This window comes from Centroberyx gerrardi, chromosome 24, assembly GCF_048128805.1.
Source record: "Centroberyx gerrardi isolate f3 chromosome 24, fCenGer3.hap1.cur.20231027, whole genome shotgun sequence".
Taxonomy (NCBI): domain Eukaryota; kingdom Metazoa; phylum Chordata; class Actinopteri; order Beryciformes; family Berycidae; genus Centroberyx; species Centroberyx gerrardi.
Window position 1 is genome coordinate 12,414,853 of NC_136020.1, and position 14,785 is coordinate 12,429,637.

A 14,785-nucleotide genomic window follows, 5' to 3' on the forward strand; every position below is an offset into this window, starting at 1 on the left:
CTGTATTGTCAGTTGTAGGGAATGCACACATTCACAGTACTGCCAATTACCATTATTGACCTCTGGGTCAGGTCAATAAGATCAATATTAAAAGCTCAATAGCATCCATGGTAAAAGTACAATAATGTTCATTTATGCTGGTGCTGTTGTAGCCTCAGGCTAGGTGAGCGTAGTTAAAGACTGTATTGCTTTTTGTTAAAATATATATATTACTGACAGCACACAACCTTTATTACTTGGTCTTTTTTAACCTTTATCTATCCAGGGAATGGCTGCTGAGCCCGTGTGATTTTTCAGCGCCACTCTGCTTCACATTCATGCAGTTACACACATTCACACCTAGCAGCTTCCCAGTGCACACAGCAGAAACGGGAATGAGTGTGTCACTCAAGAGCAGTTTGATGGCATTTTTGGAGTTGTTTTAACTTGCTGAAAAACAGAGCTCTGGACACAGATGGTAAACTTGTCCGCATGGTGGCTTTTTTGCGTGGGGATGGGGAATTGAAGACAATCGGATCTCACACAGCGCCTTAATGGTGAAAAATATGGCTATTGGTCATTCACACAAGGTTTTTATGAGCTTGTGATCATTCAGTTGCCCCCTGGAAACATTTCCGTGATTCATTTTGCATCCTGTTGTTAGCATATATTATGTGTCAGCTGTTCTCTGAACTGGAACCTGGAACATTTGGAATTGGTCTAGACCCTAGGAAGCCCTATTTGGGCTTGCTGTGTATAAATGGTGAGTTATTCCTTTTTTCTTTTCTACATCCAATCATAGCAAGGCTTGTTATCTCAATATGGGTTCTGTTCTGTTCTGTTCTGTTCTGTTCTGTTCTGTTCTGTTCTGGTACTCTGTATGTCCAGTGGGTTTTTGTAAACAGTGTGTGTGTGTGTGTGTGTGTTTACATGCAGGAGTATGTCGGAGAGAGATGGTCACGTGTGCCAATCTACACAGTACACAGTAGTCCCTTTAGTGCTTTTCCCTTATTGCTGCACAACCCTTATCAGACGCACACAGAACACAACATCTCAGCTATTTCAATTGTCAGGAGAGCTGTTTGTTCTTGTGTGGCAGTCAGGCCACAAGACTATTATCTGGGGAATTGACTACAGCCTTAAAACACATCAAAAGTAGTTTATTCCTCTCATTCCCTTGCTAACAGGGACTTTTTTTCAGCCACCAGCATGAAATCTTTACTTTTCACAAAGAGAAAAATGAAGTTGCAATCACTCAAGAGCATCGATGTAATTTTCGAAAATGGTCGATTGGGGAGAGAGAGAAGAGGGAGGAAAAGTGAGAGATTGGACAATCACTGGGTGTTTGATTTCGATTAGGGGACTTGCCCACGGGCCAGTCATCTCAGCTTAGCTCAAGTAGTCTTCTTTATCATCAGTGCACCGCAGAATAGTGGCACTTTCTGTCGGTCGATGTTATTGGTTCATGAATTGTTCTCTTCTTGTGTGTTCCCTTTCTTTCTGTCTCTTCTTTTTTTACATTTCTTTCTTATTCTTTCTTATGTACCTATATTCTCTTCTCTTCTCTTCTCTTTCTCTGTCTTGACATGTTCTGTCACCACCACCATCTGTGGGCTGATGTTTCTGCTGCAGGTGTTGTTTATCTTCCACTGGAAAACCACACATACATATACTGTATATACACACACTCACACTATACATACTTTCTCAAAACACTCTCTCTCCCTCTCTCTCTCTCTCCCCCTCTCTCTCTCTACATACTCGCTCTCTCATACTCAATGCCCAGGGGGTTCCCCAAATTTTTGAGTAGCCAGCCAGATGGGAAAAGTAACCAGCTAAGGGATGTTTGTGGCGGCAAGATACATTTTTCCGGTGATGCCAGTTCTTACCAAACCTTAAATATGTTTATGAATGCATGACAATTAAAATAACATGAATAAACATTTTTATTAAAGGCTCAATGCTCAATTGAAAAATAAACGGATAATCTTTATTAATTGTGAATGTTTAATGTACTTTCTTGAGTCAGTGCAGAAATGCAATTTTTAATTGTAGGAAATAAGTAGGCTAAAACAAAAATATTATAACAAATAGCTTCTCAGAGCAATATTGGATCTCTCTCCTGAGTACTACTGCAATCACAGAACTGAGATCCAATAATAATGAGGAAATGCCCCAATTTTACATGGTCATAACACGCATACTGGGGCTTTAACAAACCCTCCTAAAACAGAAGCCCCTATGATCTTTCCCTGTTCCTCCCTTTACTTCTCCCATTTCTATTTTGAACATTGGCAAAATGGAGTCAGTGTGCAAGTGGGACTTGTCAGGATTGGTTAAACTTGGGTGGCAACATCAAAATCAAGGACCAGAAACCTAAAATACAGGCAATGGTAGCCGCCATATTGATCTGAAGTAAACGTTACTATGGTTACAGACATTACTTACAGCCATCGCCATTTCAATTCAAAGAACTTTATTGCCATGGTTTAACATCAGTAAACATTGCCAAAGCATGAAACAAAACAGATGACAATAAACATAAACAGTCAGCGATAATAACAAGTAATGATTGCAAAACAGAATAACATCTCTCTCATAAACCAACATGACATATTGTACACAGTAGAGAGTATCTAATTAGTGGAAAGGAACCACTGCAGGCGGAGGGAAGCTTCACCAACCCTAAGTAGCTTCAGGGTGAAATGTGAAAAAGTTTTATTCTATAGAATCAAATATCCAAAATGGTTGCTGTAAAGTAAACTAGCTATTAAAGGAATATGGCAGCTTTTTGGCTAATAAGCTCTTTGATCAACTGATCAGTGTATATAGACTGATTGATCAAATGGTATTCTTGTAGTAGTTTCACAGATGCACTGTGTGTTTATCAGATGGACAAACTAGCTTAGCATCATCTCAACTGTTGTGCCTTAAATACTCAACACAAAGAGATGGAACTTCTACCAATCTGCTTGTCCCGCAAATGTGAATACATCTACTTTTTTCCAGAAAGTAGGTATATTCCATTAAGAAAAGTCTGATTAGCTAATGTGTCAGCAAGCCTAGCCTTACCTCGTGGAAGTGAATGGGGGGATGTGACTAAAGCAGGAAAGTATGTCTAATATCCTGGAGCCTCAGGGACTAGTCCATCTCAAAATTCACCAGTCACTTCTAACCAGCCAACTAGGTTTTACAGTAGAATAGATCTAAAAATGCTGGTTGGCTACCTGCCGCACTGGCTAGATGAGTAAATGCAGCCAAATATTTACCAGTATTTGGCTGGCGGCAATTTCCGCACAACAACTAGTCATTGTTATTTTAAGGGCTTTTATTGGTAGGCCTGTTATCTGTAAGTTGTCTTTTTATGGGGTAGTTATGGGTAATTTATGTAGATGAATTTCCCTCTAAGCAAAGACTGGCCTGGATAGAGGGAAAGAGTGAGTGAGATAGAGAGGGACAGCGTGTGTATGTGTGAGTGTGTGTGTGTGTGTAAGATGGCCGTTGGGTCATTGTAAGGGCAGCTGGTGACTAGAGGACTACTCTAGGATTAGCAGTAGTGTAATTGTGTGTGTGAGAGAGAGAGTTTGCACCATGTCTTTACAATCTTATGTGGTCCAAATGTCCCCATTAGGAAAAAAAAAGCTGCAAAAGCAATCACTTGTGGTCAACACTAGGCTTCCCTCATTAGTAAAAGGATTATTCTTAGGGTTAAGGTTGGGGTTAGTTATGTAGGGGTTAGGAAGTATAACACAAGTGTGTGTGTGTGTGTGTGTTTGACTTAACTTGTCCTTCACTTTAGATCCATAGCTGCTCTCTTGCTCCCTGCACTCTCCCATCCCCCTATTACATATCATGTCATTAGTGGTCTCTCTCTGTGTGTGTGTGTGTGTGTGTGTGTGTGTGTGTTCATATGCCTGAGTGTGTGTGTACTATGCCTTTGCATGCCTACTTGCTCCCCTGTGAGTGTATTGGCCCCAAATGCATTTTTGCTTTTTTTGTGTGTATGTGTGTGTGTGTGGTTGCAGAGGGGGATGGTTTAAATGAAGTGGTCGAGTGCTTGGGGGCATGTTCACCTTGACTTGGCCCCTCTAGAGGTGTGTGTGTGTGTGTGTGTGTGTGAGAGAGAGAGAGAGATTGCAGAGCTGTAAGACATGCCAATATGTGCTGCTGCAGTCTCCTCATGCACACAACACTAAAGGTTTGGTCATTTGTGTGCATGAGTGTGCGTTTGGAAATGTGTGCTGATGTAAAAACACACTGATAGGAATGGACTTGTCTGTATATGTCACATAGAGGCTGTGTGTGTGTGTGTGTGTGCGTGTGCTCTTGTATCCTTATGAGGGCCAAATGTCTTCACAGGGACAGAAAGATGAGACCTAAATTCTATAAACTGAGGACATTTAGTAGTTCTCCCTTCTACAAAGGGCTAGTTTATGGTAAGGGTTAAATGTAGTGTTGAAGGTTTGGGTTTGGGAAAGAATGTAGGTAATGGAAGGTCCTCACAGGTATAGTAATAATACGTGCTAGCTTTTCCTGCAGTGGCTAACATGAGCAGTTCTTCCCATTTTTGAGTCTGTAGTACTGAAGTGGTGCCACCATTCAATCTATTTCTGATCTTTTCAGTCAGTGTCATTTCATATAGTTGGGTGCTGGACAAGAAACTGATTTTTTACTATTTTAATCGCCATAGAGTAGGACCTCCAAATAATGGTTTGTTGTGAGTAAACTAACTTACCAGCAAGTGTATCAGCAATTGGCTTTTTGCTTGTGTTAATTTCCCCATCCTGCTCCCCTGCACAATCTTGCCACTAAATCTTGAACATTGTAATTAAATGCTTATGCTTAAATTAAGTGATACCACTCCTTTTAAAGTAGAGGAATAATTATTGGGTGGAGAAGAAGTGAAGCCGACGGAGAGAGATGGGGAAAAAGAAAGACATTTACAGTTCTCAACACTTCTCCTACTTCCTGTGTGTGAAATCTCTTGTTCCTGTCCTTGACACCTCTGGTCGCTAAGCAACTCGCCATGACAGCCAGTTGGCAGCTCCTAATTGGCTGCTGGTGTTACTAAATGCAGTATTTTAAGGCCTTGATACCATGGGTAACATTTTTGACGTGATACAGACGGACCAATTTAACAGTATATTTCATTTACATTACTTCTTAGGCCTTCTTAGCTGATGGTCTTATCCAGAGCCACTTACAATGAGAGAGCAGGTACGGGTTCAGTGTCTTGCTCAGGGACATTTCTACAGGACACTTTGAGAATAAAACCTGTGACCTCCTAACTGCTAGGCCACCCTGCCACTGTTTTGTTCTTTTACAGTCAACCCAAACAGAATCTAAATATTCTTAAATCATTGGCTATCATATAGGCTGAACCAAGTTTTACCGGTTTTATTTTGTCATTTGCATTTGTCTGTTTTATTGCTTTGGTTTTTATTCATGTCTGACATATTTTTTTGGAAAGTGCTATATAGTTTTACTGTATTATAATTATTGCTGTGAAAACATGTTGAATTTACAGTGATAATATTTGAGCTACTTTTTCCTCCCTGTTTTGTTTTGTTCTGTTTGTTACTTTGACTTGTTTTGGTCAGTTTTGTCACTGTAATTCAGAATATAGGAAGTGAGACTAATTTTTTTCTTCTCTCCATTTTTTCCCCTGTATGTTGCTCTCTTTCTCCCTCACTTCTGCCTGTCTCTCTCCCCCCTCTCCCTCCCTCTCTGTCTCTCTCTCCAGGCTTGGTCCCCCGGAGGCCTGAGAAACAGTGTCAGTCCAGTCCAGAGAGTTCAGCCTCCTAAGTGGAGTCCAGGTCGGTCAGCCATTCTGCCTTGAGTCCGATCCTGGTCTTCTGCTCACGTCTGCTTCAGTGTGGTCCCGCTCAACTTCTGCACGTTCCGGTCCAGTCCGATCAGCTTCAGTCTCATCTGGATTTTGTCAACATCTGCTGAGGTTTCTGTGTGGCCCAGCTGAGTCCAGTCCAGTTTTCGGTGGCGTCCGGTCCAGCGTTTCAAGCTGGACGGAGGAGAGGTGAGTGGGGCCGAGGGCTCGGCCTTCGTGCTGCGACACAGAACTTCAAATCTCATAGAACGGACTACAGATAGGACGCCTACAGATCCCATGAGTCCCCGGGAGAAGGAAGACACGCCCACCTCAGGTTCTTCAACCAGTCACCTCAGCACAGAGTGCCCCACACACAACGGGGTGAGTAGCAAACACACACACACACGTACATACACACAGTTTCTCACTGCCTCCGTGTGTTCCTCTCTCTCTCTCTCTCTCTTGTTACTGACTGCGTTTACTGTTGCCTGCGTTTTTCTTTATTAATGTCAGTTTCATTCTCCCTCTATCTCTCTCTCTCTCTCTCTCTCTCTTTCTTTGTCTCTCTCCATCTCCCTCTACTCCAGCCCCAGCTGTGTTCAGTGGTTCATGTAAACATAGCCATGCGAAAGTTGTGATATACGCCGTATGTGTGTGTGTGTGTGTGTGTGTGTGTATGTAAGTGTGTGTGTGTGCTGTCCTCTGGTTGGTTCAGAACCGTGTGGTGTGGTATGAGCTGACTGGTCACACAGTAAACCTATCCCACCAAAACACACACAGACACACACACACACACACACACACATATACTAATCAATAAATAAATAGGTGTTGTTAGCAGGGTACTATAATATTCAGTAGATGCTGACCAGCGAGGTCGGTCTGTCTGTCATTGGTGTCCCGCACAAACCTCTTAATCTACCACCAGTTTTGTCTTTTTTAGTGCGAATCTTGCTCTTGCTGTCTTTACTTGTGCAACAGTAAGCTTGTCCACCGTTTTCTATTGCAGATCAACTTGTTACACAAGTAAAGCTTACTGAGAGCAAGACTCAGTAACTGTGCCGGTCTTGCTTCCTTTATTCAGAATTCATACCAGTTCACTCCCTGCATGGGAGATACTTGGATACACATACTATATATATACTGTATATATCTGCAAATTTCACTTTACACACAGCAATACATTTTGAATTGCACACATCTTTGTTGATAGTTGTAGTGAATGAGAAGTATTTTCGCTTTAACCTTTTTAAATCAGGGCATTAGCAAACAGCTTGCTTTACACACACACACACACACACACACACACACACGTACACACACACACACACACACACACACACACTTTGGGCCTCTCATCTAGCTAGAAGCAAAATGGAATGTCATGTAGATGTGAGTCATACACTGCACACACACATACACACAAAGAACACATCCTGTCATGTTCATTAGAATCTGTAATTAGTATTGTGGTGCAATCACTCAACCACAGTCTGTTGCCATTGTGTGTGTGTACATGTATGTACTGTGTGTCTTAATGTGTGTTCTTGAATCTCTGTCCTTGTGAGGACCTAATATCTCCCCAGGATAAATAGATGAGGAAAACCTTGCAAGATAAGTAGAGTTTGTGTGTCCTCACTTTGAAAAGGACCAGTTTAGGGTCGAGGTTGGTGTAAAGTTTGGTTTAAGGGGTTAAATTTAGGTATTTAGTGGTTGGAGAGTTAAGGTAATGGGTTAGCGAACGAATGTAAGTCACTGTAATGTCCTCATACATAGTAATGTTAGGGTGTGTGTGTGCGTGTTTGGTAATGTGGTAGAATAGCACTCTGTCATTAGTCTCTCAATGATTATTATGGGAATTATCTTTTTGGGGGGCCTCACTGTCTGTCCTGCCCCACCTTGGATCCCAGTAAAGTCCTATCTGTGGTGATTTGCACTGAAAGTAAGTGTGTGTGTGTGTGTGTGTGCGACTGTGATGCAGGGCGTTGTTCAATTCAATTTTATTGTCCACAAGGGGAAATCCTCCTTGCAGCCATGTGCATAAAAACAAGCATAAAACATGTAAACATAAATACATTCAAGTGCGCAAAATATAGCACAAGACACAATAGTAATAAATTGAGAACATCATTAAAATAAACAGCATGAACAATGGACTCCTGACTATCCTAAAAACAGGCATGAAAATAAATACATGCATAAATACATAAGAGTACATAAAAACATTGCACAAGACTGACTTCACCATCGCTAACATTTCCTGAAGGCTGCACAGTTGCGGGTTCAGTGCCTTGCTCAAGGGCGCCTCAAAGGGTAGTTGCGGACAGAGAGAAGAGCGTTACACAATCGCTTCCTCATATTTCTGGTCTGGAGAATGGATTTGGCAACCTTCCAGCCCGTTTCTCAAAATTTTAAGCGACCTCCACCTTATTGACAACCTCGCCATTCTAAAGGCTTTTTGCTCCTGATGATGACTCATTCTGTGCTGCAACTGTCTATAGAAATTAACAGTGCATTATGAGAAGGTTGGCTCCTTCTACCTGATGTCCAGTTTTAGCCTCAGTCTAAAGTGCTGTGGGTATTGAATGTTAGCCCCAAAATAGGCCTATTATGCACTGTGTCTATATACGGACATTATTTTACTGGAAGGAAAGCAAACACGCTACCAAAAAGTTGTGTGATCAGTATCCCATGAAAGCAACGTGTTGAACTGACCAAACAGATGTGCCAGATGCTTTTCCCCCAAAGGAACCACTTCTTTCCCCTTTAGACTGTGTGTGTGTGTGTGTGTGTGTGTGTGTGTGAGAGAGAATCAGATGAAGTGTGTGTACACAGGCAGACCTGCCGCTCCATTGTTTGGTGTGAAAGGCAATCAGCATGGAGCCGTTGAACCGAAACACAATACTGTGTGTGTGTGTGTGTGCATGTGCATGTGTATATGTGTACTGTATGTGTGTGTGTGGCAGACTGTATTATGTCTTTGTGTGTGTGTGTGTGTGTGTGTGTGCCTTTTTTACCTGCTGTAACGCAACACTGATACCTGAGAGGACGGTAGGGGCCTCCTGCCCCAATCAGTAAGGGCTGTCTGTCTTAACACCCCACAGGCACCCTTTGAATTTTTTAGCATTGTGTGTGTTTTGTGTTTGTCTCTAAATGTGTGTGTGTGTGTGTGTGTGTGTGTGTGTGTGTGTGTATATAGGTGGTATGGCATGAGGTTGGTGTCAGACATCCTGTTTGTCACCCAAGTTTGTTTGGTCTGCCTCTCTGTCTCTCTCTGATTCAGTTTCTTCTTTATATATTTATATGAAAAGGTATTGGGGTCAGTTTTTCCTTTTTTCAAGATTTCAGTTTTCCTTCCATTCATTTTTAATAAAGTTTCCTGTTTTTCAGACCTTTCTGACCTATTCCCCCATGAGATTCTGGTATTTGCGTGTTTTCCTGATTACAAAGTTGCAGAATAGAATTTCCAAACAATGGCTGTTTACTTGCCAAATGACCAAATGGGGAAGCGGACACAACCGCAGCCAACAACCTAAGCACACAGTATTTAATATGGGAATTGAATGCTCTAAATTGCCTAAATAAAATTGACCAATATACTTTACACAGTCCCATGCAGTTAATATAGTCATAAAGGTGCCTCTAAAACACTGTGAGCAGTTTTAAGTTTATGTCTTCGTTGATATTCCATCAATGCCAAACTTTTAATGTCGTTAAAGTTCAATTAAGTATCTTTTACGGGCCATTAAGTCAATTCAGTTCATTTAGACTTTTAGATGCTTTTTTGAGGCCTTGGGAGCTATTAGGTGAGTCAGTTTCAATTCGAAGTTTGTGCCGAGGCGATGAATGGAACTGAAGTTTCCGGGGTGGAAGGAAAGATGCTGTTGGCCACTGAGGATAGGCAACAGGCTCATTAATTCATGATGATGTAATTTAATCTCTGTGTGTCCAGTGTATTGGACACACTGGACACACAGAGATGGAGTATGGACTGTGGTGTTTTTGACATGATGCAAAGCTAACAAGCACTGCCCAGTAAACATGCCCATCAAGCACCATAACAAACCAAACACATACTGGACACACAGGCGAAAATGTTACCAATCTTCTCGTCACACAGTGGTGAGTTGATCATGGAGAGTATTTGCCAGAAACATCACTCTATTCCTCTAACACACTCAAAATACTTTCCAGATGATCTGTTGTTAGCCTTGTTACGAAACAGCTAAGTGGTTCTAAATGCAGAACTTGTGCCATGTTTTCAATTGACTCTCTTTCGCGGTATCAATGATTCATTCCCTGACACACACACACTCACTCACACACACTCACACACGCACATCACCAAAACAGAGGAAATACCAATGAACAATGAACAAATACCAGTGAACAATGTGTCTCATTGGGGACTTGGGAATCCTCTGCCCATCCTCTCTCTGTGCTGAGGGTTTTTATTTCATTCACAGTGGACCTACCATTCAGCTTTACTTCCACTTATGGTATCTGATAGCAACAATATATATTGTAATATTGAATCCACTGAATGTACAAAATATTGGAGACATCTTTCTGACATTGAGTTGTAGCCCCGTTTTGCACAATCTACATCTTGATTGTCTCAAAGCTTAAAAATCCTTCTCTACCTCGTCTGTTTCTCTTTATCTACATCTCCTCCTTTGTGATTGGTATAGATTCGATTATAGAAGTCATAGTAAAACAGCATCTTGCTTGCTTAATTTGATGTAGGCCTGCTTTTGGCAGTTATTGTTAAATAGGTGTACATTATGACATGGAAAATTAGCTAACAAGGTGAAAAAGTATTTAAATAAGGGAAATCAGTAATGGATGATAGCTTTTACTTGGATTCACCTCATCAGTGCACTTCATGAAGAGTAAGTGTCCCAAATATTTTGTACACTGTTTTTCTTGCCTTTAAATTATTGAATAAAATGCATAAATAAATGAATCATTTAATCAATTTATCACTCTATCAATCAATCAGCTTTCACCACAAAGATTTGTGGAAACCCCCTGAATCCTTTTTGTTTTTTGATGACAGCTCAGCACCAGCTACATACCAGTGGAGTTCAAACACACAACAGAAGGCAACTAAAAACACATGCCCTATGTGCTTTCAAAATTAGACACCCATAAACCCCCGGCCCTCTAGGTGATACTGAGCCCCAGTTTGAGAACCACTCTCCTATCCAATAAGGAAGAAAAAAACACAAAAAACAACTTTGAAGTAGCCTTCAAAAGTTAAGATCTCTGATTGTAGCCCTCCTACTGTGAACAGTTTGATAAAAATCTGTGTGTTGCTTTGTTGCTGTGCAAAAGCTGATTTTTCACGCCTTCCTCATGGTCATGGACTAGAACTGAGAGAACAGTTTGTCTTGTGGTGGTCTGAGCACAGTGTCTGTTTTGCAAGTTGAGTGTGTGTGTGCGTGTGTGAGAGTGCGTGTGTGCATGTTTGGAACATACTGTCTGTTTTTTAGGGTCTTGCGTCTTCTCCAAATCGTTAGCGTCCCATGAGATCTTTGTGCATGCATGAGTCACATGTCAACTCTCGCCGTCTGTGCTGTGCAGGGGTTACTGTGTACAAGGGTGAGCTCTTCCCTCATTGGCCCATTATAGTATCAGGCTCACTTGTCATAGGCCCACAGAGTTTCAGTTCTCTCCCTGTTGGCAGACAGGCTGTTTCCTGGATCCCGCCCCCCGCAGTACTGCCGGCACATGACTTTGTTTACATTCAGTGGAAAGTTCAGCTCCTGGAAAGATGGAGATTTTTCTTAAAATCTCTCTCCTCCCCTCCTCCTCCCTCACTTCCTCCTCGCACTTTCCTTTCACAGCAGAACTCATTAGAACAGAGTGGAACAGAAGATTCCTCATAACACACACGCACACACACACACACACATACACGCACAGAGTGTCTCAGGGGTGTGTGTGTGTGTGTATGAGTGGTCAAGTGAAAGTCATTAGCAAGGTCTACATACAGAATAACTAATGAGTCTGAGGGGACCAGGAAGTGTGTGTTGTTAGTGTGTGTGTGTGTGTGTGTGTGTGTGTGTGTGTGTGTGTGTGTGTGTGTGCGTGAGAGAGAGAGAGATTGGTCTTGAGGGGGCTCTTAAGAAAAACTGCCTCATTTAAACATGAGCAAACGTCTGTCTCAAGGGATTTCCTTATTTTCTCTCTCTCTCTCTCTCTCTCTCTCTCTCTCTCTCTCTCTCTCTCTCTCTCTCTCTCTCTCTCTCTCTCTCTCTCTCTCTCTCTCTCTCTCTCTCTCTCTCTCTCTCTCTCTCTCTCTCTCTCTCTCTCTCTCTCTTCTCCATAGCCATTTAGTTCATGCTTGAGTGTGACAGTGTGAAACGTGTTGGAAGTTTCTGTCCCTTTCTGTTGCACTTGGCTTTGTCCTGCACGCACACTCTCACACATGCAGACACACACACACACACACACACACACACACACAGGGGTCCTTCTCTCCCTGTGGGATGTATTTTTCAACGGTGCATCATTCATCATTTGGCTTCAGAACTGTTGGAACATTAGTGTTTTGTTTTTTTGGGGGTTTTTTTGTCTGGAGTTGAGACTCGTGTCCCAAAACTTTCCCAAACCCACTCTTTCATTATTTGAATAGGAGAGATAACTCATAACCTAATAATAACATAATAATTCATAACCCTAGTTTAGTATAGCTGTTCATAGTCAGATAACGTTACACATCGTCAAGCTGCCTGTCCTGTGAACCTTCAGATTACTATCTGTTGGTGTATAAATCTTGAACATGGTATCTGTTGTTGAACTTTTCATTCCACAACAAAACCAACAGTAACCCCTCCTCCACCTCCACAGCACCACTTAAACACAAAAGGGGTACAGATGAACTTGTATTATGAAAAATTAAAAAGATAATTGAAATTAGTTGCTTTATGAGTTTCCTCAGACTCTGGTCTTGACCCTGTGTCCCCCAACCTTGCTGTGTCCCTGCATTGAACTGATAAGGCTGTTTGGCCTCTCTATCAGACACACACTCTACCAGGGCCACACACACGCACACACACACACACTCACACTCGCACACACATCATACCCATAGAAACGCACACCTTTGCATACATGGAGCACTAACCTTTCTCTGCATGTTTGCTCCTTATTGTGTATCAGTGGCTCAAGCAGTGATAGGCTAGATTAGATATGGACACAGTCAGGTTAGCAGTGTTTTTCCCAGTATGCATAGCAACATGCATAACCCCCCTGAAATGTAATAAACTGTCCCTCTAAATGGGTTGAATATGTAATAAAACTTGTTAATGTAATCAATTCCCAGATAATGTAATAACATTACAATATTACATTTAATGCCGATCATCACTTCATCAATACTTCATAATTTGTTGTAAGAATAAGACAAATATAGTAACTCAAGTTAGTCCATAGTATTATTATTCTTATTATTACATCATCAGATAAAAATGATACACCCTTTTATAAAGTAATAATTGCTGGTTAATGTAATAATAATGTGATGTTATAACATTAACCAGCAGTTATTACATGAATAGCTTTCATTTTGGACCCATTAGAGTGACGTTTTTATTACATTTTGACAAGTTATTGCATTATCTGGCAGATACATTATCAGTTGCGACATGCCCAGACCAAGCCCTTAAAATTGGCATTGATCAGGATGTGCCGGCATATTGTGCTTTGTTGATATACTGTATCTGTTTGCTCTCACTGTAAGTCAGTATAAGTCAAAGTGTACATATCCGCTCTGTTAATTACATGTGTATCCATGTGCTAGGAAAAGCCTGAGGGAAATGTAGGGAACATTGCTCTGCAGAAGCATGGGAGCAACAGACGATCCTACTCAACACATGTGACTTTGGCGTTGTGTCAGACGAACAGCCTCTAGACCGTTTTAGTCATACATGATGGGCCGTTATTTAGTAAACACACATCTCAGAGCTGAGGATGGAAGCTTTCCAGAGAGCTGGGAACATATTCTAGACCGCACGCACACACACACACACACACACATACACAGAAGGGAACATGACTCCATAACCTCTGCCAAAATAACACACTGGGGACGGGGCAGCTGAGATCAACTCACGTGTGTCAGGCACACTTCACTTTTCCAAGTAGTGTGTGTGTGTGTGCGCGCGTGTTTGGTGTATGTAATGGGTATTTTTGTCCAGAAAAAGTGTGTTGTGTGTGTGTATGCGTGCATGTGTATATGTATGCATGTGTGTGTGCATGCAGGCAAGTGTGAGTGAGTGAGTGAATGCACATGTGTGTCCATCACCAGAAGTATTTGGGTCAGGGAAAGCCCACCTTTCCAAGAACGTCACCCCGCTTCCTTTCTCCAGCTCTCCTCTCCATACCTTCTCTATGCGGTGTCATTAGATCTGATTACAGCCACTACAGTTGAGAGCTGAACCCGCTGCATCACCTGTTTTCTAAACCTCAACACCACGGCTTCACAGTCTGGGTCGAGTTTAGTACGACTGAACAGATGTTTTCAGAGGAGAAAAGCATTTCTCCTCCTTCTCCCAAGCTGGCAGCTGGTCTTTTTCAGTAGTTTTTTTTTTTTTTTTTTTTTTTGGGTCCTCATAACCTCTGCAACACACACACACCGTGCTCCTCACAGCTCCTCCAATTGGTCAAACACACACAAAAATTCCCCAGCTACTTTCACTACTTTACCAGCCAAATGTGTTTTTAGGAGACCAGACCTTCTTACAATTACTTATATTGTTGATGATCTAAGATTTGAAGCTTATTCTACTGTCACACTCATTGCAAGTTGTTGGCTAAACACCTTAAAGTATGTTTACATGTAAAAATGCGGAGGGCAGCAGAGAGAAAGGGAAATTCTCTCTCTCTTTCTCTCTCACAAACACAGTCCCTGACCTAATAAAATGGAGTGTGACTGTACCTTAGTTCAACAATTGTTACTTTCTTGTGAACAGG

General features: G+C 41.7%; 1 protein-coding gene across 2 annotated transcripts in view; it reads left to right on the plus strand.

Moving 5' to 3' along the window:
• The window catches only part of adipor2 (adiponectin receptor 2), a 37,350-nt gene that overhangs the window by 11,165 nt on the left and 11,400 nt on the right, over window positions 1-14,785 (plus strand). Inside the window, exon 2 of one of the 2 annotated variants that reach the window (XM_071909653.2) lies at window positions 5,752-6,187. In XM_071909653.2, the coding sequence (XP_071765754.1) occupies window positions 6,104-6,187 (84 nt within the window). In that variant the 5' untranslated portion in view covers window positions 5,752-6,103. Of the gene's footprint in view, window positions 1-5,722; window positions 6,188-14,785 lie in introns of both variants that reach the window. The other variant, XM_078281869.1, reaches the window with a different exon arrangement.